Below are 24,619 nucleotides of genomic sequence, written 5' to 3'. Positions count from 1 at the left end.
ACTTCTCTGCATGATGGTGGGCTGAGCCAGAGTAGTAGTTCTCGGTTTAGGTTGTGACAACATGGTGCACTCCGTTTAAAAAGTGCTATAGCATTGTGGGCTGCGGAAAGGTTATAATGTAAGCTTGCGACTCTGTTCTTTATTGTTAAGCAGCTTAATTTATTTTGTGCATTGAGTAATCTGAGCCATGATGTGAGTCGCCGAGAACTGACAATGCTTTTGACACCAGAAAAAGAAGTGCTTTGGCATCCAGAAAGTGTGTGAGCAGGAGGAGTTGCTGGGCCTGGCAGTTCATGGGTTAACACAAAACTCTCTGCACACAGTGCGACAAGCAGTATGATGGCAATTACAGTGTGTAACAAAAGCATATGATTCAGGCTGTGCTTGACTTATCTACTCAAATTCAAGAAGTCTTAACAGTCTTTGTACTCTGCACAATTATGCGACAAAGGGCTGTATTCATTTTCACTCTGTCCACTGTGTTATGAGCGAGTTTCCATGTTATCGAGGTGCGAGTGCATTGAAAAAGTTTTACCCCCAGAAATACTGTCCATAATTTGAATCCATAATAATGGGGTCTGTATTAACGAGGTATGACCTTATAAATGAAATTATAGTTATTTTTAGTCCTGATGATGACACAAGTTATTCAGCTGTGTTATTTGCCTAGACGACTTATGAAGTAAATTTGCCATTGCAAATTATGAAAGCTGATTAAAAGAATGTTGTATGGCACAGCAGTTTGGTGGTTGTAGAATAACAGTTGGCTTTACCTGACACCACTTTGAAACAGCGGATAGGAGAACAAGGCCTGTGGAGCTAGTGAAACTGCAAGGAACAAAGACAACAGGAAAGAACACCACCACCGCCGCACCCAGTAGAAATTCTTGTTCTGTCATTCTCGCCCTTAGTAGCTCGTCGACATGCTGTCTTTCCAGCAGTTCACCCGACAGCACCCTGAAGCCCTGTGAAACCTGGAGAATGCAACAGCAGGACAGGACACAGTGTGTACATATATCTTCTGCATGTCTCATCATAGCTTGGCCCCTGTATGTGTCTTGCCAGTCATCATTCAGCACCTATGACCCTATTTGTGCCGTTGGCATGTGCACCCAATTGTAAACATATTTTATACTCTTGTGGTGCTATAATGTTTTGGCCGATTAAGTTGTTTCATCCAAATTGGCAAGGCTTTAGAAAGCGTTCCTGCGATAGCCAACTTGCTCTCATTCTCCCTCAACGGCAACATCCCCCTTAATGCTTTTTTTTCTGGGCTTTGAAAGAGCGTGTGATAAAATCCCTCATTTATATAAATTAGGCGTAATTTCTCATGCTATAACTTGAATCCAGTTGCTATAAACTGGTTCCAAGCTTTAACAGCCAGCCGTCAACAGAATTCCCATACGAATTCTTACGCGTCCTGCTTTTTTCCTGTAATCTCGGGTGTCCCCAAGGCCCGAGGTTTTATTAAATACAATATGAGCTTCCTTTCAGTGTTTCCTAACGTGCCTTCATTGACGACTATGGAGTCTGCCCTCTGCAATCAATAACAGTATTTCAGTTCTCAGAACAATATTTCGGATGCTCTCGACTAGCCTGTTTGCTAATGTTATTAAGAATGCACTAACGTTTTTTTACTTTCAGGATAACTACATCTTGCCTACTTAAGGCCTTACTGAGAAAGGCATATTCACTGCATACTGAATAAAAAAATTGGTTTTTGAGGAAAGGAAATGACGTAGTAACTGTCACATATCTCGGTGGATACTCGAACTCGCTGACAATGTAACATGGTCTCACCTAACAATCCTTCCTTATACAACTACCCACAGCCCAGGATATTTACACCATAGCATGTCCTTAGTGTCACCGTCTTCCATGTTGCTTGCATTCAAATCTCCTGTGCAGCATCAGCAGAATATTGTTATGCCACATGGCACAAATCTAATTTTTCTCAGATCCTGGGATGAATTCAGAACTGAGCTGCTTGTTTTATTCTCTCAGACTATTGTAGAAGCTCCAGCGTCACAGCACTAAAGATGAATCTTCTAATTTCTTTGTCTCATGCAGAAACTGCGGGGTTTTTTTTTTTGCTCTTTACTGTCACATAACCAACTAATCTTTTCCTGCTCATGGTTCCTTCTGCACTAGCTGCACAAGCACTGTCCCTCCCTTAGCTTATGCCATTGCATTTCAAGATTCAATTTTGTTTTTTGCCACGAAAGGCTAGAATGGTCTTCCATCTCGCAAGGCTACGCTTACTAACCTATTGTCCTTCGAACTGGTCACTGTAGAAATCCATGCAGTTAATGACAATGTAAGTTCAATAATTTTGAGGGATCCCCCAGTGTGGAGAACGTTTGCAATAAGGAAGTAATTGTTCATTATCACCCACCCAACCGTAGCCATACGGCTACAAAAGAAAGCTACTCAGGTTCCACAGAAACTTTGTAGTTAGAGGAAAAGTTACCCTAGTCTAGGGTTCGAACCCGGGAATACTGCCTCACCGGGGCAGTTGCCCTACCAAGTGCGCGAACTGTATGGCTAGCATATGATGGGGTGAGCTCGAAATGGGAGCGGTGTTATTCAAATATTTTAGGCGACTCCCTCAAAGTTGAAATGATTTCTAATAAGGTAGTCATTACTCATTGGCATCCACCCAAGCACGGCCATACGGCTACAAAAAGAGCTACAAAGCTTTTCTTTGCAGCTGCATGGCTGCGCTTGGATACTAATGAGTAATTATTCCCTTATTAGTACATTGCGAACTCATCAAGCTCCTACTTGCCTCATCATGTCAAAGTTCACCGCTGAGGTATTGCTACTTAGGACCGTTGAGGTATAATAAATATCAAAATAAAATGATCTAATAAAGTGCCTACTGACTCGTTCACTTGGGCAAACCAATAAAATGCTCTATTATGCATAATGTGGTCATCGAGAACTTTCCTCTATTTCAAGCAATATCACGGCGTATAAATATGTCGTTTGCACAGCCGCTTTTAGAAATGCTATCCTTTACTATGATACATGTAATGCCCCTCTGCTAAAGTTTTAGCCAGAGGCTGGCAGTGTTCCAAATAAATAAATATATGCGCACAGTAGTTGCATTCAGGCTAACTTGCACACTGTGCACACGAATCCTCTATCGGGCCGAACACACTGAGTGGAACAAGCCAGGCTGCAGTACAAAACACTGCGTGCGTAGTGAGCCTTCGCACGTGCGTATTTCTCTGCCTCGGCGGAGAAGCACTAGCTCCGACCGCAACCACTTTCACTTCTCGTCCACTGTCACTGTGCTGTGTAGCTTATGCTGCACGCACAGGAAATTCACCATGAGCAGTCTCCTTTCTCTAAGGTGAGCAGCTGTTGATCGTCGCTGTCCGTGGTGATCCTCACAGGAATTAGAAACGCTTGCAACACGGCCGCAAACGCTTCGTGACATCGCCACCGCATAGGTCCGACGTCGGTTTGAAAACCAATGCAATACGCATATCTAGCATCCAACCGCGCGGCTTACATAGCACCTTGGAATCGGCGCACTTTAACCATTCAGGGGCAAGTATCCTGGATCCAACTAGGCGGCTTGCACTGGTCTTGGAATCACTTGCTTACAACTGCCCGAAGACACCGCGACCAGCCGCGACGACCTTTAGAGCGGCCATTTTGACTGTTGACAAAAGTGACGTCATGTCACGTGATTGCAGTCTAGTCACGTGACCAAACTAAACGTTCAAATCTAGTTTCTCAAAGATTCATTATATTTTACATGCATATGAAACGTTTCCGTAGATAGTTCTTTAGAACAGCCATTTACTTTTAATGCTTGCGTACTAATCGGAGCGGAAGTGACGTGCACAGTTCAGCGAGCCAATGAGCAGTGGCCTGGCTGGGCTTGCGCTGAAAAATTTTTCAGCGCAAGCCCAGCCAGGCCACTGCTCATTGGCTCGCTGTACTGTGCACGTCACTTCCATCATCATCATCATTTATTGACCCTTAAAGACCCCTGGAGGGGTATAACATAGGGGGGGGGGGCAACATCGAAACAAGTAATGACATTATTAGGTCAAAAAAAATATACAGTGAAACAGTCAAAAAAACAGTGATAAAAAAGAATACAGTGAAACATTCGTTGTTTGGGGAAGAGAAAAAAAGAAATACACGTTTATAAATCAGGCAGACAGGTGCAGTAGTAGATCAAACAATCATAACATCAAAATAAAACGCAAAGGCAACAGTTACCCACATTGGGATTTCAAGTGAAATGACAGAAATTGGTGGAATTTAAGAGCATCGCGTTCAGTGACAATACATTCGAGTAGTGAATTCCATTCTTCAATGGCAAGAGGCAGAAATGACTTGTTAAATGCGTTTGAGGAGCCATGGAGTCTTAGGATGCTCATGGAGTTGAAAAGACGGCGTGATGTTTGGAGGGGAGGGAGCAGAAGGGAGTCTCGAAGTGAGGGAAAACAATAGTACAATTTATGCAATAATGATAAACGGGCAATTTTACGCCTATGCGCGAGAGGCTCGATGTTGGCAGATAATTTTATTTTGGTAATGCTAGAGCGGGTGTCATAGTTGGAGGAAATAAAGCGGGCTGCACGGTTTTGGACGGCTTCTAGGCTGGCTATTAAGTAGGCTTGATGTAGGTTCCATATTGGGGATGCAAATTCAAGTTTGCTACGGATGAAAGTTTTGTAGGCTTGGCTGCGAATGGAAGAAGGGGAGAAACTGAGGTGACGTCTGATAAAGCCGAGTGTTTTCGATGCATCAGCAGCAATCTTCGTGATGTGCTCGGACCAAGTGAGGTTGCTCATGATATGGATTCCAAGATACCGGTATGATTCGGCTTTAGTGAGGATGGTTGAACTGAGTGAATACGCGTAGTCGATATTAGTGCACTTGCGTGATACCTGCATGTATTTGCATTTTGTTACATTGAGCGTCATTAGCCATGTGGAACACCGGCTTTCAATCCTGTTTAGATCGCTTTGGAGCAATTCCTTATACAACTACCTTATACAACTACCCACAGCCCAGGATATTTACACCATAGCATGTCCTTATCACCGTCTTCCATGTTGCTTGCATTCAAAACTCCTGTGCGGCATCAGCAGAATATTGTTATGCCACATGGCATAAATCTAATTCTTCTCAGATCCTGGGATGAATTCAGAACTGAGCTGCTTGTTTTATTCTCTCAGACTATTGTAGAAGCTCCAGCGTCACAGCACTAAAGATGAATCTTCTGATTTCTTCATCTCATGTAGAAACTGCAGGTTTTTTTTGCTCTTTACTGTCACATAACCAACTAATCTTTTCCTGCTCATGGTTCCTTCTGCACTAGCTGCACAAGCACTGTCCCTTCCTTAGCTTATGCCATTGCATTTCAAGATTCAATTTTGTTTTTGCCACGAAAGGCTAGAATGGTCTTCCATCTCGCAAGGCTATGCTTGCTAACCTCTTGTCCTTCGAACTGGTCACTGTAGAAATCCATGCAGTTAATGACAATGCAAGTCCAATATTTTTGAGGAATCCCCCAGTGTGGAGAACGTTTGTAATAAGGGAGTAATTCATTATCACCCACCCAAGCGTAGCCATACGGCTACAAAAGAAAGCTACTCATGTTCCACAGAAACTTTGTAGTTAGAGGAAAAGTTACCCTAGTCTGGGGTTCGAACCCGGGACTACTGCCTCACCGGGGCAGTTGCCCTACCAAGTGCGCGAACCGGGATGGCTAGCATATGATGGGGCGAGCTCGAAATGGGAGCGGTGTTGGTCCAATATTTTAGACGAATCCCTCAAGGTTGAAATGATTTCTAATAAGGCAGTCATTACTCATTGGCATCCACCCAAGCACGGCCATACGGCTACAAAAAGAGCTACAAAGCTTTTCTTTGCAGCTGTATGGCTGCGCTTGGATGCTAATGAGTAATTATTCCCTTATTAGTACATTGCAAACTCATCAAGCTCCTACTTGCCCCACCATGTCAAAGTTCACCATTCAGGTATTGCCACTTAGGACCGTTGAGGTATAATAAATATTAAAATAAATTGATCTAATAAAGTGCCTACTGACTCGTTCACTCGGGCAAACGAATAAAATGCTCTATTATGCATAATGTGGTCATCGAGAACTTTCCTCTATTTCAGGTAATATCACGGCATATAAATATGTCCTTTGCACAGCTGCTTTTAGAAATGTTATCCTTTACTATGATACATGTAATGCCCCTCTGCTAAAGTTTTAACCAGAGGCTGGCAGTGTTCCAAATAAATAAATATATGCGCACAGTAGTTGCATTCAGGCTAACTTGCACACTGCACACGAATCCTCTATCGAGTCGAACACACTGAGTGGAACAAGCCAGGCTGCAGTACAAGCTGCTAACAACCGTCATAATTACTAAATCACATTTTTCAAATAGCTAAGGTTATATATTTTAAATTATTAGTGAGTTATTCAAAATAGCACACAGCAGTGGTTTTACATTTGTGATAGAAAAAAAAATGGCCAGGGGAAGGCGCAAAAAAGGACGATCACGAGAGAAGAGACAGGATGGGACGAGCGTTTCCCTAGCAGTGCACAGTAGTTGTCACTGTAATATGTAAACAGGCTTCCTCCCTGCAGACAGTTATTGCAAAAGAGATATGCGTATAACAACGGTCGCTTCGGTCGCGATCACTGCAACCAGTACGACTAGCTGCACAACGCCAAATTCATTTCAGCATTCGGAACACACTGCATGCGTAGTGAGCCTTCGCACGTGCGCACTTCTCTGCCTCGGCGGAGAAGCACTTGCTCCGACCGCAACCACTTTCACTTCTCGGACACTGTCACTGTGCTGTGTAGCTTATGCTGCACGCACAGGAAATTCACCATGAGCAGCCTCCTTTCTCCAAGGTGAGCAGCTGTTACTCGGCGCTGTCCGTGGTGATCCTCACAGGAATTATAAACGCTTGCAACACGGCCACAAACGCTTCGTTACATCGCCACCGCGTACGTCCTACGAATGCAATACGCATATCTAGCATCCAACCGCGCGGCTTGCAAAACACCTTGGAATCGGCGCACTTTAACCATTCAGAGGCAAGTATCCTGGATCCAGCTAGGCGGCTTGCACTGGTCTTGAAACCACTTGCGTACAACTGCCCGAAAACACCGTGATACAGTGCTCTAGAACCTGTAACCATGGCACTCTACCGTGACTTGCCGCGACGACCTTTAAAGCGGCCATTTTGACTGTTGACAAAAGTCACGTCATGTCACGTGATTGCAATCTAGTCACGTTTCTCAAAGATTCATTATATTTTGTATGCATATGAAACGTTTGTGTAGATAGTTCTTTAGAACAGCCATTTACTTTTAATGCTTGCGTACTAATTGGAGCGGAAATGACGTGAACAGTACAGCGAGCCAATGAGCAGTGGCCTGGCTGGGCTTGCGCTGAAAAATAAACACGCGAGCCGGCGCTGGCGCTTGGCAAATATCTGTCCATGTCAGATATTCGCGCCTCGCTCGCGCCGGCGCCGGAAGTGACTCGCTGGTTTGCGGTCGCTGTAACCAATCAGGGAACGTAGTTCTCTCGGCATCCGGTACGGCCCTTCGCGCCGTCTGCTTCGCCGAGCCGAGCTGAACGCGGTAGCCGCGACAGGCCATCGAGTTGCATGTGTTTTTCGACGCTTGTCGCGGTGCGGCGCTGGGCGCGTAAGCGCTGCGCTGGTGCGCCTCCGATGTGTCCATGGAGATGGGCCTTTACTCCTAAGTGTGCGCGCCCCGTGTGCTTTCGCTGGAGGAATTGTGATTGTTACCAAGAGAGTAAAACCGCACGTGTTTTTCTCCCCAGCTGCGGTAAGAAACATTTAAAGGGGTGTGGAGGACGGGGGGGGGGGGGGGGGGGCAGTGGAAATACGTGCTGAGCTATTTTGGCGCCTGAGGCGCAAGCCATGTCATGAGCCAAGCGAAGGCCGCTAAATAGAGACAACAAAGAGAGTAATACCCCTGTCATACGAGCAAGTTTAGTGTCATTTTCAACTACACTCGCCTGTAGTGTCAGTCGCATCGTGTCACACGATGAACTTTAATGATACTCACTGCTGAACGCACTCGGCAAGAAGTGAGTTTGGGGAACTCACTTCACTTTTCCCGACGGGCGAAGTGTATAGCCTCGGTAGCAGCGTTTCGAAATTAGAATACAACGTCGGCAATAAAAATGGCGTTTTATTGAACGCAGCTAATTTTTTTGCCCTATTGTTCATGTAAACTTATTTGCGTTGCCATTAAATATATATTCTGCACATATTCTGACATTCTTGTTTTCAGCTGCAATAATTTTTTAGGCAGCCGCAGCGGTATGGCTATGGAGGCTAGCATGGCGACCGTAGCAATCGTGGTAGCAACCATCTGCAGCCGTTTCGCTTATTCTGCTCGCTTGCTCGTCGATGGCTAACTGCAGTATTCGGTCTTCGGAAAGACGCTGCGCTCGAATGCACATGTATGTCGCCACCACTTTTTGCCAATCAGATTGTGTCAGCTGCGCAGAAACGTTATCGCCGTGGGTCGCCATGATGCTTCAAAAAGTAAAGTACTGCTCCTGGCTTGTCTCGTCTTGCGAAGCCTATTTTGTAATCGCCAATATTGCACAAAGCTCCTTGATAATCATAAAAAATTGCTTGCAGTTTGGAATCTACTGTACATTAACTGTACATTAAAGCTTTGAAGCGCGAAAAGTAATATTTTTGGTGCCTTACTTGAAAAGCCATCGTCACCACTCACCACCATCAATTCCGAATGACACTATTTTTCCGTGTAGCAGCACGCCCCGAAAGTGTCACTCGTTCTGGAGAAGTGCACTTCGTGAAAGTGTCACTAAACTTGCCCGTGTGACAGGGGTATAAGTCGGACTTTGCTGACCTGCGTCTGCATGTTCATCTCCTCTCCGCCTATTTTTTTTTTAGTGATTTAATATGGTATTTACTGTTAAAGTTCTGCCATAGCTGTATATTCGTCAGTAGTTGCGTTTGGTCTTTTTATTTTTAGTGGACTTAGATGTAGTTTTGGTGCGCCGTTTCGTTACAAATTAACGCATTTTCCTTTTCGTCTCTGCTTAGGCTTTTGCACGCTTTGTGGTGCTTTTCATCCCGAAGAGCGACCACTAGTGTTCTACATTACCTCCTTCGCCTATTTTATTCCCCATCCATTTCAGCATTTACCACACATAAATAATTACTTATTCAAAAGCTTTAAACCTGGATTAGGAGATTTACCTTAAATTTTTGTATTTGAACTCAATTCCTCTGTTTAGCAAAACGTTCAGTTGGGCGAGTTGGTAGATATTCATGTAGTTGGTAGATATTCCCTTGTAGTTCGCGCTGTTCACATCATCAATTCCTCTGCAACTCTATGATGCCGGAGAACAAATTGAAGCAGCGTTTTTTGTTTGTGTATTTTAAGCTTACGCGCTGGTAGACGAAGGGAAGATATAGTTGCCTCAAATACAAGCGTCCTACAAAGTGGTTAGCGCACTCGGCTCTCGACCCCAGAACGCAAGTTTAGGCGGTGGAGTGGGCTCACAAAGTCGTCGAGGGCTGCCTATACTCTCGACCACTTAATGCGACCTCTTACCAAGCTCTTTCCGGCCAATAAAATGTTTTACAATCAATCAATCGAGCCAGAGGGCCAGGGTTCAATCCCGGTCGTGGAGGTCACGTTTCGACGGGTGCGAAAAGCACAAGGCACCCTTAGACTGTGAGTTTCAACACACGTTAACGAATTCATCCAAGTTGGGTTAATCCGGAGCCCTCCACCACGGTGGCCCTCATAGCCCACGTGTAGCTTCAGGTCGTTAAACCCCATATGACGCCGTCGTACGCGGAAACCATTCTGTGTTGAATCCTACGTGTTGTAACACACATGCACGCAATGGCAATGGAGGCGGCAATGCAGCGGAGGCATAACTAGGGACTGGAAATGCTGACACCGCATTCCGATAGTACATTTCCCCTTCTCAATTGCCTCCACCCATCTTTCATGCCCGGGCATATCTTAGCCTCCATTTCCTTTAATAGAACTTCCGGCTGCTGGACTGATGCTGACCACTTTGCTCAGTCTGATCCCACTAGATTTTTGTTAAACTCTTGTTGTTTCGATAGTTTTGATATTCGCTAGAGATGGCGGATGATTGGAGGCGGCTTGACGTATTTTGGCCTGCCACCTCAATTATTCGCCCATCGCATTCGTTTCCATGAAAAACCTAGTCTTTAACGTTACAGACCACCTACCGGCGTCATAAGGATTCAGTGCAATTTGGTACAGATTAGGGTGCCTCGATGCCATGCCAGCTGGCATCGAGGCACCCTAGCACAGATAGACAGGTCCCGCCATCTAGTATCGAGGCACCCTAGCACAGATAGACAGGTCCCGCCATCTAGTGCATGTATAAAGAGTTACGCCCCAAGAAAACTCACGCGGGACTTTTGGTTTATTTATGTACTCACCTCCCGATAGTCGAAATGCGAAGGCAGTTTTAACTTACATTAAAATAAAAACATTCGTCAAAGAAAACCGGCCCCCGTTCCGGCGGCCGTTTCATATCTATTACTCATTTAAGTTACGTGGATTATGCAATTTCATCCTATGCTTTATTATTTTTATGGGTACTGTATGCTGTCCGTTACTATGTAAATGGCTCCGGGCCTAGTCAAGCTACTCTGGAAGAAGCTTTTTGCCCAGCGGTCTTTTTCTCTCTTAAAGGTTGTGTTTTTTTTCTGCCTCAGCTATTTTCTCTTTCAGGGTGTTTTGACCTTCTACAATACTACGGACAAACCACGCAGGACATGTTTCGTGAAGCAAGCTCGGTAGTGAAAAGCAAATGCTGAAATGATCTTTATAGTTTTGCATCATACAAACCTTGCCAGGTTTGGCAAAAACGTTTGGTGCACGTTGGTGACACACATGACATACTTTTGTATAGCATGCCATATAGTAGTGTGGTATATCTACCTTTCATATTCTCCTATTATCAGAAACCCTTCTTCTTTACTTCGCCAGAAACCGCAGCTGCAGTTCCAATAGGGTGTGCACAACGCAAAACCGCCGCACACACTGGAAATTCTATTTCAGCTGCCATATTAGACACTGTTCATTCCAGCCGGACAAGCGCCTCTTGCTGACGAGTGATTTTACGTGATTGATAGCTTAATATTCTGTAATACGAACTGTCATTCACCGTATATGATATGCATGCCAAAGAATTATGCACAGTTGTTCACGACTACTTTATGTTTCACGCGAAGGCTTTAAAATATAATATCGCGTCATATCCTTGACGTGGAGCTTAAGTGTCCCTCTAACTTTTTTTTTTTACATATGCATTTGCAACTTAGTTAGATAATGATGTGTGACGTCAGGCCTACAAACTACATACAAAAAACTGAGACCCCTGCGGCGACCCTCATTGGAGCAATGTGAAAGCAAAACGTTCACATACTATATCGACGTCCGTGGCTGTTCTGACGTCCATGTACTATATCGACTATTATGTACTATCGACTATATCGACTGTATGTGCTATTTTGATGTCTAAGTGTATTTTTTCGCATTTAGTTAACCAACTAAACCTCGTCAACCATTTTTTTTTCACCGTAACATTTTATCACACACTGTCTGTCACAATCACTCTTTCAAGCATTTATCTTAAGAGAACGACATAGTCATGCTCACAAATCTGCGGACCCTTTTTGCTGACGCGACAACGCCATACAATGCTCTGGCATTAAAAAAGCCTGCACTCGTCGGGCGAGTAATGAGACCAAAACATTCAGAACACCGATTTATTCATTCAACCTTAAGAATCAAGGCCAAAGCCAAGGTGTAGCTGAGTGGTGCTGGCAGCACTAACAAGTGTGCAAATGCTATGCTAGCGTTAACACAACGTGGAATAAGTTAGTGGCCCCCGGCGTCACTGCAGTTCCCGCCGAGAAACTTGGTGCGTCCAACTTGAGGCTCGCTTCTGTGGCATAACCACAGCAGAACGAGGAAAGGCCGTGCTCCAGAAATGTACGAATTCCGCTAGAACCGCGCATCCGCACCCCAGAAATCGCGGCACAGGAATTTCACCGCCGGCTAATCATTCAGCTCTTATCAAGCGTTGCAGCCGCGATAACACGAATGTACAGCAATTTGAAGGTTGTCACTTCAGAATTATACGTACTCAGATAAAAATGCTGTAAATTTTTATTTTTATAAAAGAGGTGCAACGAAATACTTGAGCTTAGCTAGCCTCTTTGTTCCTCTGTCTTGCACTGCCACTATTATTAGAAAATAATTGGTCATCACGCGCAGATATGTTTATTCTTGTCCTTCGAGTGAAACGTCAGTGGTAAAATTCATATCGCGTGGACTGTGTGCACTGCACACTGCGACGAACATGCCACACGTTCGGAGTTCTCTTGTCCGCACTCGAGCCACGTGCAAGTAATTCCGCAAGTTGGCACAGGGTAACTGCCAGTACTGTGTTCACAATCACGCAGTGGCATGAAGCCTCCCGGATGCCAGATTGCCGGCCGACAAAGTTGGCACTGAACATCCAAAGCTAAGGAGAAACACCTGCTCTCCATTTCCGGCAGTCTTATTGTTTTTTAGTTTTTGATTTGACGATATTTAACGGTCCTGTGCGGAGAGATAAATATAATTTTATAGTTTTTTAATTGTCCGACCATTTAGGCGCACCTGTTTTCCGGAGAATGGTGTAGCATACTGCACAAGCGTCCCCTGCACTGCTTATTAAGCACTCTCAACAACAGCACATGTTTGGCAGCTTATCAGCTAACTACATTCGACCATAAAAACCTTTCAGGCAGAATAATAGGACCCTATATGGTCGAAACGAACATGATGTTAAACCCGGATACGTTATTTTTTTGCGTTCATTGCGCTGCGTCAAGGGCGTGCATTGCTCGAGAGCACATGAACAAGTGCAATGCATAACCAACCGTTTTGTTCAGCATGGAGTCCGTGGCCTTCACTCTACTCGCTAAACATTGCAATTTATCGTCTCTTTAATGGCCATGTAATTAATATGCATTAAAACTCGCCTAGAGTTATATGTATTCATTTGACCGAAGGCCGAACGGGCTCATCAATCCTGAAAAATAAAACGATAAATAGTTGCAGATGCCAGCTGTAGCTTCGGTTGCGTGAAATGTTATAATGATGTCCGCTTTGAAGAAGGGCTTCTGGTAGACAGTTCGCAGACGTATAAACCTCACGAAGGATTCCTGAACACGTCGCATGCCGTCGCAGAATAATTTTTGGCCCAGCTATAGTTCCCTGGCTGAAGCCACAAGAAGTCAGGGCGCTCGGATGAAAACTCTGGCCATTCTTTGCCGTCAGGAAGGACAGGTTTTCTGAAAAAAAAAAAAAAAACGCAATAAGCCTTACTTCCACGACTTGTGTCCTGCAATGGCTGCGGTCAAACGTTTTTCCGATTGTGCCTTTTCTGTGCTTTTATTTCCATGACTTCATGAATTTGGCACTACACAAATGTTACGGCAGAAGACTTCTACATCAAATCAATTTTTCTTTATGAGAACAAATAGTAACTGCGCAAAAAGGACGGGACAAGAGAAAGAGAACAACACGGGACAAACGCAGACTAACAAATAACTTATTCCTCTTTCCTTCAACAGCAAAGCGCATGCGCACCAACCACAAAGAAAAGAGGAGTCGGCGGAATAAATCAGTTGTTAGTCTGCGTTTGTCCCGTGTAGTTCTATTTCTCTTGTCCCGTCCTTTTTGCGCAGTTATTATTTGTTCTCATAATGTCGTACCAACTAACCCCTCACCGCACTCTTCTGAATTTTTCTTTGCTGCTTCTTGTGATTTCATGACGAATGATCTTTAATGCCCGATTGTCGGGAAAATGTTACACAATACCCTCGCCTTCCTTCTTGTGATTGCACTTATTTAGTGCTGCTTTTCTGGTCCGCCATGAATTGTATGCTAGCTTGACAAGGGACGTTTTAGCAGTCCATGACACAGATTCCAGTCTATTAACCGGTGCTGTGTTCTATTCTCGAAGAGCTCTGTTTTTTTTTTTTTTTCAAACCACATGCCCAGCAGCGCCCGCGTATGTGAAAAATCAAAGCCTGTAATCTAGTTACATAATTTCAATAGCCATCCTTTCGCCTACTTGCCTTCATGATGTCATCAGCATCCTCAAAATGCTAACGTACTGTTCACACTCCGTTAAATGAATTTTCTTAGCTCTGAAAAATATAAAATCAAATGAACTTAAAAACCAGTGCTCGCTTTCATTGGTGTTTCATGAATATGCGATAGGATTGGTACCACATGTACACAGACCTCTGCGTCTGTACTGCGGCTTGTCTGTGGCATTTCTGTGATGAAAAGTTGTTTGTAAAAAAAGAGGCTTGAAAGCTTGACGATCACCCGCAAAGTAAGAAATATTCGCTTAGATATGCCAGGCGTGTTGTCAACACTAACGCGTCCGTACAATAAAAGGGACACGGTCTTGTTTCATTCTACACGCCGCGTAAATGCTCCGCTGTTCTTGTTCCCCACCTGCATGCGTGCGAAGGAGAGCGACGCTCTGTCAATGCTCCATTTTTGAGTGTACGGACACCCTTCTCCAGAAGAGTACGTTAACGATCATTTGGTCTGGATCTGTCGCTTTCTGTCTCCTTGTGCGAGATGAAGCTTTCTCTCTAGGCCTCGCTCTCAGCTCGCTCGCGACAAATTTTCCGTCTTTTGGGTTTACCTCTGATGTCAACCTGCGAGAGCCTCAAGGAAGCTAATCAGGTAAAAGCATCTCAGAGAGAAACTTGGGCGAGCCTACTGTCGTTTTGGACGTTCTCATCATCAGTCAACAAATTTTCGCAAGTGCGCTTTCCCACATAACTATGTTGCCAAAGACAGGGCAGCCGACTTCTCTATAAAAAAAAAAAAAAAAACTGCGAGGGCTACAGGACAGGCGCTAACAGTGTGTATAGAATGTAAGAAACTTATTTTGGATGAATAAAACAAAAAAAAAACTAGTCCTTGTTGCTTTCTTTCAGCTTGAAACGCATGGTAAGCCATCTTGCCTTGGGGAACATTGTTATGCGGGAAAGCACACTTGTGGCATTTTGAATATCCCCTATTACGTCACAGGCCTTTCTCATAAGTCTCTAGTTCTCGTCTGTGCCAGCTGCGGCCATGCTTTATTCCTTGTTTAGTCGTCTGCATCCTTTTGTCTCTTTCTTACCTTACGTTTATTAACTTTAGTACTTCTGGCAGTTCTATCTCAGCTGCCCGCTTCATGCCCTGGCTTTTATTGATATATTCCTTTTTTATTCTTAAACTGACTGGCAGAAGCCTTCCTATAGCTATCGGGCCCCTTACTTCACTTGCCTACACAAGATTAAATTGGTCAGGGTGCCCTACACCTTTCACCTAGGGTTATCTTCCTGCAGTTAAAGCCGAACACCTGTTATTCAGCTAGATGCTGAGCTGTTGCATTTTCTTCTTCAGTGATAACTCACTGACTTAATTCTTTCTGACTAATTCTCCCCGTGGACTTTTCAAATTCCAGTTTCTTATAGCCCTCACAACACAACGGCAGCTACTCTTCAGCTTGCCTGATCCGCCTCTTCTTTCAGCACTGTGCCCGCATGGGAGCAAATTGTGTAGGCTATTTCACTTTTGGACTATACTTTCAGGCATTCTTATGACCACTCCCGTTTTTTACGTCTGCATAAGAAGACAGTCATCAGGTCCTGAGCAAGTGTGAGACAAAAAAGGCACCCTTTGTAGGTGGCATGAACTTTAAATGCTTCCCCTGCGCGGATGTGCCACGGCATGCACCCCATACCTTTTGAACGTAAAAACTGGCACTGCAGCGTCGTGCAGGCGGTCTTTAAAAGGACGCTGACCACGAACTGAAGTTGGCCTGTATCGACAGTCTAATATATTCTTATTACAAAGACGCTGCTTTCAGCGAAAATTGGTCTTTATTATCTAGAGAAAGCAAAAAAAATGAAACGTAGAGGTGGCCGTCACTGCCTGTTTTCAGAAGCAAACTGGGATGTTAAGATCGATTGAATGCGGATCTCAGAGGCCAACCTACAACACCATTCATTCTGTAAAGGAGCTCACGGAGTTCTGTTCTGTCTTAACGTCTTGACCTTGAATCCAGTAACAGGGAAAAAAAGTTCCGCTTTTAAATCCAGTTTTCTATGCAATAAGTACGTCTTTAGGTGGAGAGCGAACGTCAACATAGCCGAAAAGAAAGATAGTGTTGCCATAAATACTCGTATTCAATCTGCACCTGGTGTATAGCACGCAGGCTCAATTTTAGCTAAAAGAAACTTTTTTTTTCGCCAGGTCCTTCGCAGCCGATACTTTTCCCGCTTGAGCAAGGTGTGCTACCAGTGCATAAAAATATATATACACGCATAGCGCAAATATCACACAACCTCGTAATTGAAGAAGTGCTCAGAATTTCATGCGCTATTCGGTGATACTGAAAAAAAAAAGTGTACAGTTCGCACCTTTAGCTAGTCCGCAAAACACAGTTTCAGCTTTTAGGCATGCATAGGCAGCAGTCTGTGTAGCGGAAGCTGAGGAAATTTTCACGAGGAACAAAAATTCTGCGAAGTTGCGCTCAGTGTCGTTTTAAGACCAGCACGAAAGTAAAGAAGGTGGCTACGTACCCAGTTCGGGCAAACTCAGCCAGGCTCTCCATGACGTACGAGCTGAACTCTCTGTCTTCGTCAGTGTAATTAGTAGGATCCGAAAAAGGAATGCCAAAGACGAACGGCAACTCCTCCATGTGCGTAGTGCCGAACCATTCTGGATGTCGCGATTTTTTAGACCTGTGAGCGAACACCATGGCGTAAACTTTTGTGCCCTTCGTCGAGTATTTCTCAGCAAATTTTCTGGTAGGGCAGTAGAACAAATAGTTTCCCAAGAACTCCGCCGCCCTTTCTCTTAGTGCGATCATGACCTTTTGAGGAGCGCCCTCCATATACTTCATTGCGAGGGGTATGACACTGTCCCTTAGCAAGACTCGGAAAACGCCTTCTATTAAAGCTCGTAGTTCCTCCATTTCACAAGAGCTCAAGTCGTCTGGAAGAACTTTGTCGCTGGGGTGAAACTGGAAAACGAAGGGCCCCTCTTTGGCTGTAACGCTGATCATTGCTTCAACTTCGTTAAAATAACCTTCCTCGCTGGCAAAAGACGGAAGGCAGGGTATGAACTCTGTCTCGAACGTTGGCCGGAACTTCGGCGCTTTCGCGGTGCAAAGTTTTTGTGCTGGTTGATTCCGAAGGCAGTCGAGCATCTGTACGGGATCGGATACCAGGCCCTTAGAAGCACAGCCGACGGCTGTCGAGATGATGTTAGTTTTGGCGATGGTCTCAGACACTGAATCCACACATGAGTCGCTGCTCATTGTGCCGCTCATTAGGAAAACGCGACGAAAAAGACCCCGACTATGTGGTGACAGAATATGACCGTGAGCCATCATGGCACCGGAGCTCTCGCCGAATATGGTGACCTTATTGGGATCTCCGCCAAAGAACCGTATGTTTCTTTGTACCCATCGTAAAGCGAGCAGTTGGTCCCACAGGGCCAAGTTATCCGCTGTCGCTGTACGATTCGCGTACAAAAAACCCATGGTGGAAAGACGGTAGTTGCAAGAAACAACTACGACTTTGCTAAGTGCTGCCAATACTGAACCTTCGTATCTCGCCTCGTACGCCGACCCGGCTCTGAAGGCTCCGCCATGCAACCACACCAGGACGAGGAGTTTCGACCATTCCGAAGCCAATGGCGTCCAGACGTTTAAGTAGAGGCAGTCCTCTGAGAGACCCGTCGGTACGTCGAAGAGTCGTGGAAACAAGGACTGCATGCATGAGTCCTTAGCAGTGGTTGCATCGTACACTTCGTCCCACGATGATGGGGGCTGAGGTTTTTGGAACCGTAGTTCTCCTATGGGTGGCTTCGCGTACGGGATTCCCAAAAAAACTTGCACGTCTTTCTTAAGTGTCCTATGAGATTTGCCGTGGAGGCAACCCTCAATCGTAGTGACGACGATGCTGCTTGCGGCGCAAGAAAACAAAAGCGCGACCACCACCACGGACTGTATCATGGCACCAAGACTTCGGCAGTGGTCACAGTGCCTCCTGCGGGCAAAGAAAATTATATATTTTTACCTGCAGACTATTAAAGGTTAACATTTAGCATAATATTGAGCAATCATTTTAGTTTACATTTGTTTGCCTATAGTTTATCGCCCTTTCGCAATGGAATGATTGTGCTCGTGCTTTGAGGTTGTACTGACAGTTGCTGCAGTCGAGACTAATACAGTTAGCACTGGAACCTTTTCAGAAGCGTTTTTTAATGGTGTGTTTTTCAAAAGGTATACCAATGTTTTCTTATTGCATATCTGCCGCTTCTCCAATACTTATTGAGACAAGGCAGCCCCTGCTGGAACTAGATGGAATCTCGTGTGATCACTACCTTCACTACCGTCTGGGCCGATACAAACGCGTTTTCTTTGACATATGGTCAGCAGCCGAAGTATTTCAACTGGCTATCTCCCATGTTGTATCAGATACACTTGGCACCCTCAACCCCTCAATACCAGCGACGACGTCCTTGTCCGCGTACGGTGCAACAAGGCAAGAACATGACCGAGCACTGAGCGCCACACTTGAACAGTTCGCTCACTGTGCCCTAACAGTGAACCGTGCGTAATCCTCCTTTTATTACACCAAGGTGGAATTCTTCGTAATGCCCACCAGAAAAGCCTGCACGAAGATTAGGCATCTGCAAAACAGGACTTAAGCTTGACATGCTTTGACTTGAGATGATCGAGTCGTTAAAATGTCCTGTTGTTCTAAGTTTTGCTCTCTTGTGTTATTTTGAAGCAGTTGTGGCTGTTCCAATAGCAGATGAAACGGTGCTTGAGCACGCACTTCGTATTCCTTTCTGCTTGCAAATATTCATAAGAACGCTAGGATTCAGCCATAACCGCCATCATAACCGCATTACAATGGGCCCTAGTAAGGTTGTAATTATTCTTAACTAAAATAAAATAAAGTGACTAAAATTCTTATGGCTTAACCTAAATACTATTCATATGCACTGCACGTAAGCTCCTAATCTTGTACTTGAGCCGGCAAGGTGGCTTCAAACAAAATAAAAGTAAGCGGGTAGTACTGTCGCAGGCTAACGGGCGTATGATGACGCTTTGAAGTAGAACGGGGAAATCCCTGCGTCTCAGTTTTGTGTAGTCGATTTTCGTTCGCTATAGTCGGTTCGTGTCACCGGCGCAGAGTTTAAAACTATTCGTTGTTCATTAAAAATCGAACTTAACAGCAGCTGTTGCTGAAATTAAAGCTGCAACGTGCCATGCAGGAGCGGAAAAGCCCTCGTCGCTTCGCCACCGTTGCGCCTGGATCCAGTGGGACAGCCACCAGAGCGACGAAGAACTTGCGCGAATGTTGTTGACACGTCACTAAGCAAAACTAAGCTAAAAAAACCATTGCGCCATTCAAGGCCCTCACCGGGCCTTGTGAGGGCCCATCGGGCTTTCCTCCTCGGAGTGAAAGACCTATTTAAACTACCGATACGTCTTCGTGTCAAAACGTTGGCAAGCAACCTGGGGCTTTCCCTTCCCTTGTTCACTTCTTGTGTAACAGGATACCATCTGCCTGCCCTCTCTCTGCTATGAGGGGAAGAGCTAAGGTGGACGATGAATGGTTGAGTGCACTACAGAACTAAGAAGTAAAACGTAAAAGTAGGCTGCAGCACCGTTCGTCACTATTCGTCACATTACAATGTCGTGTTTTACACCCGTTTATGCCTAAACGTGCTCTTCTACGTGTGTCTGCAGCTGCGCCGAACTCATCCAGCGGGGCAGAACGAAAGCGAAAAGCGCGATCAGCGCGATATGCTTGAGCAACTCTCTGGAGTGCGAACGAGTGCAGCTGTTCGCCTTGCGTTCAAGTTTCGGCCACATGTCGCACAATGTAGTCTGTTTCGTAGAGTAGTGCATTTGGTATCGGTAGCCTGATTCGTACAGAAAAAACAGAAGGCCGCCGTCGTTTACAACCCATACAAAATCCTTGTGTGCAAAACATACACTCAAGATACCCTTGCGTATGTTCGAGGTGGGGTCAAGCGTGGGTGGTGTCGCCATCTGGTGCAAAATAACGGAATTAGCAGCTCAAGGAGCGGCGCCAGGGGCTTCTGAAGACCCCCATTATCAAGGTTTAGTGAGTGATGAGACCCTTGTCATAGGTCACGTGGCTGTGCGAGTGAGAGCGAGCGCCACTGCGACAAAGCAGTAGGTATGGCAAAGAGCGCTCATAACTTTGGGAAGCAAGAGTTGCCGGGATTCGGCTATAAATGGGGCACTCACAGATGCTTCCAACGTTTATAAATAAATGTTGGCTGCTGCTGCTGTGAATTATATAATTAAAACTACCCCTATTAGGCTTGTTCTTTCCTCGTACATTTGGGTGACTGTCAATAATTGCACTGTCTGAAGTTCCCTCCATATATTGCAGGCTTCTCTGTGACCGCTTAAGTACGCCACGCCGCAGCGGCTCACGCAGACGGCTTTCAATAATTTGATGGCCGTTGGCATTTAACGACATTCAGACTGCCCGCGTTAATACACTACTGGTTTGTGTTAGCGTCAATCCTGGTTGTCTCAGCAATAGCGTAAGCAATAAATCGCCACGTTGAAAGCTTAATCGCGCCCGGAAGTTTCTTTCATAACTTTTTTAACTTTTAAAATTTTACACTGTATCCTAGATCAAACTTTACGATGTCTAAGCTCTGATTTACTAATATAAGCCGATTACTTCAGCTAAGGGCAAAGAGAACGTCTTTCATCGTCCACGGCAGAGTCGTCGATCGTGCTCGTCCAATTCGCTAAGGTACTGTAGCTATGCTACATTCATACCTCGAAGAAATTTCAAAGCTCATGTTTCCATGCACTTCGTCTTTGTAAGGTACATCCCAAACAGCACAGAAAATTGTCCCAATAATGTAAATGCATGGTGGTGGCGGTGGAAAACGTTTATTTGCTCTATTTTACAATATTATATATATATATATATATATATATATATATATATATATATATATATATATATATATATATATATATATATATATATATATATATATATATATATGGTTTTATATATGGTATATTTTATATATGGTTCTACCCTGGTTCTTTATAAGACCGGCCCGTGAGAATACATTTTCAGTATTGGGCTGATTAGCTGTGCTTCTGGGGATGTAAGCAATGCTGCTGAACGTAACTGTACGGTCACTGCGTTCAAAGCGCGGCAAAAAAACAGTCATGCTGGCCCATGGCAAACACAGTAATCTACATAGCTCGCCCTCTACCACATAAACATTTAATGTTATTTCAACTTACGTTTGCAGAAGAAGCTTCCTCTTGCTGGCACTTTCGACGTTACTGCGCCGTGCTGCCTGCATGCGTGCGCTCACAGAGTCGGCTCTCGCTCATTTGCATGGTGCAGGATCCATCTAATTTCTGTGGTGTAGCGCAAACTGACAGCTGTTCCACGGAACAGATGGTAGGGTGGAGTACAAAACAACTGTTAAAGAGGAATGCTAGTAGTACATCCCGTACATGACGCGGGGAGAGGACGAGTTTCAAGGAAAAAAGTCAGTCATAGGAGAGGCGAACAATAAGGCACTGCGTTTGGTTTAGCATCATTAAATAGTTCATCAGATCAATCCGAGCATCTGCCAAAATTTATTATATGCCGTCCTTGTGAATTTTTACAAAGGAAACGAAAGTTCTCCATAGCCTGCAGCTGGTCTCCGGGAAGCCGGTGAGATTTCTTTTCATTATTTTTAGTTCTTCAGCATCAACATACCTTCTAGTAGTTGAGGAAAAAGAGTCACGCCAACAGCTGCATGCAAAATATCGTTAGGAAGGTAGGTGTACATGAATTTTATTCCCGGGTGCAACGCTGATTCCACCGTATCGTTGGAAGCAAAGCGGTGTGTTTTTGATGCCTTTGAGGTTGTTTTTTTCCCTTGATGAAGAAGGAGCAATCGCTGTTAGAATGGCTGCACTTTTTTAGACGCCAGATAATGACCAATGTGGCGAACTTAGTAGAGTTCTTCTGGCTGCAAGATGGGTCGAAACAACAGCGCGTCGTCTTTAGTCAGCAATTTACGTGTGGAGAACACTTCGCCTACAAGGTATGTAAATATAAACACATAGTTCCAGTCATGTGTTTAATTAAGCGAATAATGCGTGTTGTTGGTGCTTCGACAGTGCTCTCAGAAAGACTGCGAGTAGCAGCTGTTCAACGGAGGATTAATGAGCGTGCTTACTACTTAGTCTTGTGAAAAACGGGCTTAGACAAGAACAAATAACCATTGAAAAAAAGGGCGAATCTGGCTAGAGCTATTTCTTTTCTTCAACATTTCTGGGTGCACTAGAAACGCTGATCGACTTTACCACCTCTGGCGTCCTCTCAAGTGCAGAGCACGTGGGGGACGAATAATTGAGACTTCTTCCAGTGGGCTCAAGAGATCTCGTGAAAGCCACGACAGAGACTGATGTAATATCCCGCCGCCCTGCCGTGTTTCGATTGCAACTCCTTAAAGTAACTCGAAATTTATGCTGTTATTCACAGCATGTTTGATTGTCGTAAAATATTACCAGTTCGTTGGCCTTTGCAAGGTCAGCGCAAGCGGGAATGGCGAGCGCCGTCTGTCTGTAGCCAGTGACAGGTGGCCCACCTGCCACACTGCCACCTGCCAACTTGGCTGCGAACTTAGTATGCCACCTCGTACATAACGTACTTCGGCGTGTTAATGTTGGGTAAACCGGAGCGTAAGTATGCCTTCTTGAATATAACAAACTTTTGTGTGTAAACCTCGGGTATAATGAACTTTCACGTGTTATCTCGGATATAATGAATTTGTTGTCTAGACCTCGGATGTAGTGAATCAAAGTCTACCATCGCGGATGTAACGAAGTTTAGTGTGTCAACCTCAGATATAGCGAACGTCAAACGTTCCACCGAGGATCATAATTAGTAAGGGTGCGTTAACTTCGATAGTGAGTCGGGTACAAGCACTGTCGAATAAAATGTGGGGTCTTCATCGTTGAAATCGGGTTCCGAACAGTCGTTCAGTATATGCTTATCCCTGTCCTATTGTTGCAGGCTGTAGAAGGCTTTTATTCTTGTTTTCTTTGCGTGTGCGGCAACAACCATGTTTTTTCATGTTCAAATGACTTTTGCAGTGACCAAAGTCTCCACCGAGGAGGTGCGAGTGTCATGGACGGAACATGTCAGAGCGGCCCGGAACATGCTTCGACAACGTTCGACATATAGAAACGAAGCAGCAAGAGTCACCGCTCCTGCTTCGACGACGAAGCACTCGTTAACTACAGCACGACAAAGCGCGACACGGGATCAGAGCGCTTCTATGTACGTGACTCATCGCAAATCAACAAAAGACGCTAAAGGTGCGGCATTGAATCGGAGAGCCCCTACGTGACTGAGTCGCCTTAAGTTGAATGGGCGTTCAGGTGAAGCTCGGGAGGGATAACGCCCCAGCGTATACTTGACTCACCGCACGTCGACGATGGACGTCATGGTCAAAGTGCGGGAGAGGAGGTAAATAAAGAGCGCCAGAGAAAGTGTGGAAAACTCGAGCGTCGGCACCCCTGTAGTTGCTCGCCGCCCTCTCCAACTCCGGTCCCGTCAGTCGCAGATATGTCGTAGGAGAAATTCTACTGCGCCTCCCACTTTTGTAGGGGACGAGGCCTCATCGAAGAGTCTGCGCTACCTCTTGCCGCCTCCCAGCCTAGCAACCTCCAGCTCGCCTCGCGATGTCCGATCGATAACCATATTCAGCCATGACTACAGTTGGGGTACAATAAAACAACCTTTTATTTTGGGAAAGAATTCCTGAAGCGCCATCTTTTGCTCTGACTGCTCTGCACATAGGCATGCAATGCGCACGAACTAATTATGAACTGCAGAGCAAAACCGCCTATTTCGGTTCAACATGGAGTCCTTGAACGTCACTACACACGTAAAACATTACGGTTTGTCCCGTTATTAATGGCCACGTAATTGTTAATGCTTCAACATTCGCCCTACATTGTGGGCATTTTAGCTCTCCTAGGGCCGAAGGTGACATTGAGCTCACTTTTGCTACACACGTAAAACATTACGGTTTGTCCCGTTATTAATGGCCACGTAATTGTTAATGCTTCAACATTCGCCCTACATTGTGGGCATTTTAGCTCTCCTAGGGCCGAAGGTGGCATTGAGCTCACTTTTGCGATGTAGCAGCCCCATTGAGCGTCGGCAGTGCACTGGTACTCGAGACAGAGGCGCTTTCTAGGCGCCGTCCGTGTTCGTGCCGAACGCGCGCAGTGACCTTGGCTGAACCATAGTCCTTCAATGCTTTTAAGGCCCATCTCCATGGACACATCCGAGGCGCACCAGCGCAGCGCCTACGCGTACCAGCGTACGCCGGAGCCGGACTGCGCATGCGCGACGCGCCGACGCGAGCCGGCGCTGGCGCTTG

The 24,619-nt window shown here is 45.2% G+C and overlaps 3 protein-coding genes across 14 annotated transcripts in view; all 3 read right to left on the bottom strand.

The window, feature by feature from the left end:
• Window positions 1-21,937, bottom strand: part of LOC149340864 (uncharacterized) — a 29,813-nt gene extending 7,876 nt beyond the window's left edge. The window contains exon 1 of the mRNA XM_089551352.1: window positions 21,468-21,937. The gene's annotated coding sequence lies outside the window, so the exon portion shown is untranslated. The remainder of the gene's footprint in view (window positions 1-21,467) is intronic.
• Window positions 13,269-18,243, bottom strand: LOC149340865 (acetylcholinesterase-like). Its single transcript, XM_089549787.1, has 2 exons — window positions 16,717-18,243; window positions 13,269-13,410 (listed from the first exon to the last, which is right to left on the bottom strand). The coding sequence occupies exons 1-2, from the start codon at window positions 18,153-18,155 to the stop codon at window positions 13,269-13,271; spliced, it is 1,581 nt and encodes a 526-aa protein (XP_089405913.1). The 5' UTR covers window positions 18,156-18,243.
• Window positions 21,938-24,293: 2,356 nt separating the features above from the next.
• The window catches only part of LOC149340859 (cholinesterase-like), a 212,420-nt gene continuing 212,094 nt past the window's right edge, over window positions 24,294-24,619 (bottom strand). For all 12 annotated transcript variants that reach the window (XM_089549766.1, XM_089549771.1, XM_089549761.1 and 9 more), the window contains one exon: window positions 24,294-24,469. The gene's annotated coding sequence lies outside the window, so the exon portion shown is untranslated. The remainder of the gene's footprint in view (window positions 24,470-24,619) is intronic.

This window comes from Amblyomma mixtum, chromosome 6 (assembly GCF_055824585.1).
Source record: "Amblyomma mixtum isolate Tamu chromosome 6, ASM5582458v1, whole genome shotgun sequence".
Classification (NCBI taxonomy): domain Eukaryota; kingdom Metazoa; phylum Arthropoda; class Arachnida; order Ixodida; family Ixodidae; genus Amblyomma; species Amblyomma mixtum.
Note: the sequence above shows the minus strand (reverse complement) of the source record. Positions and strands in the feature narration are given on the sequence as shown.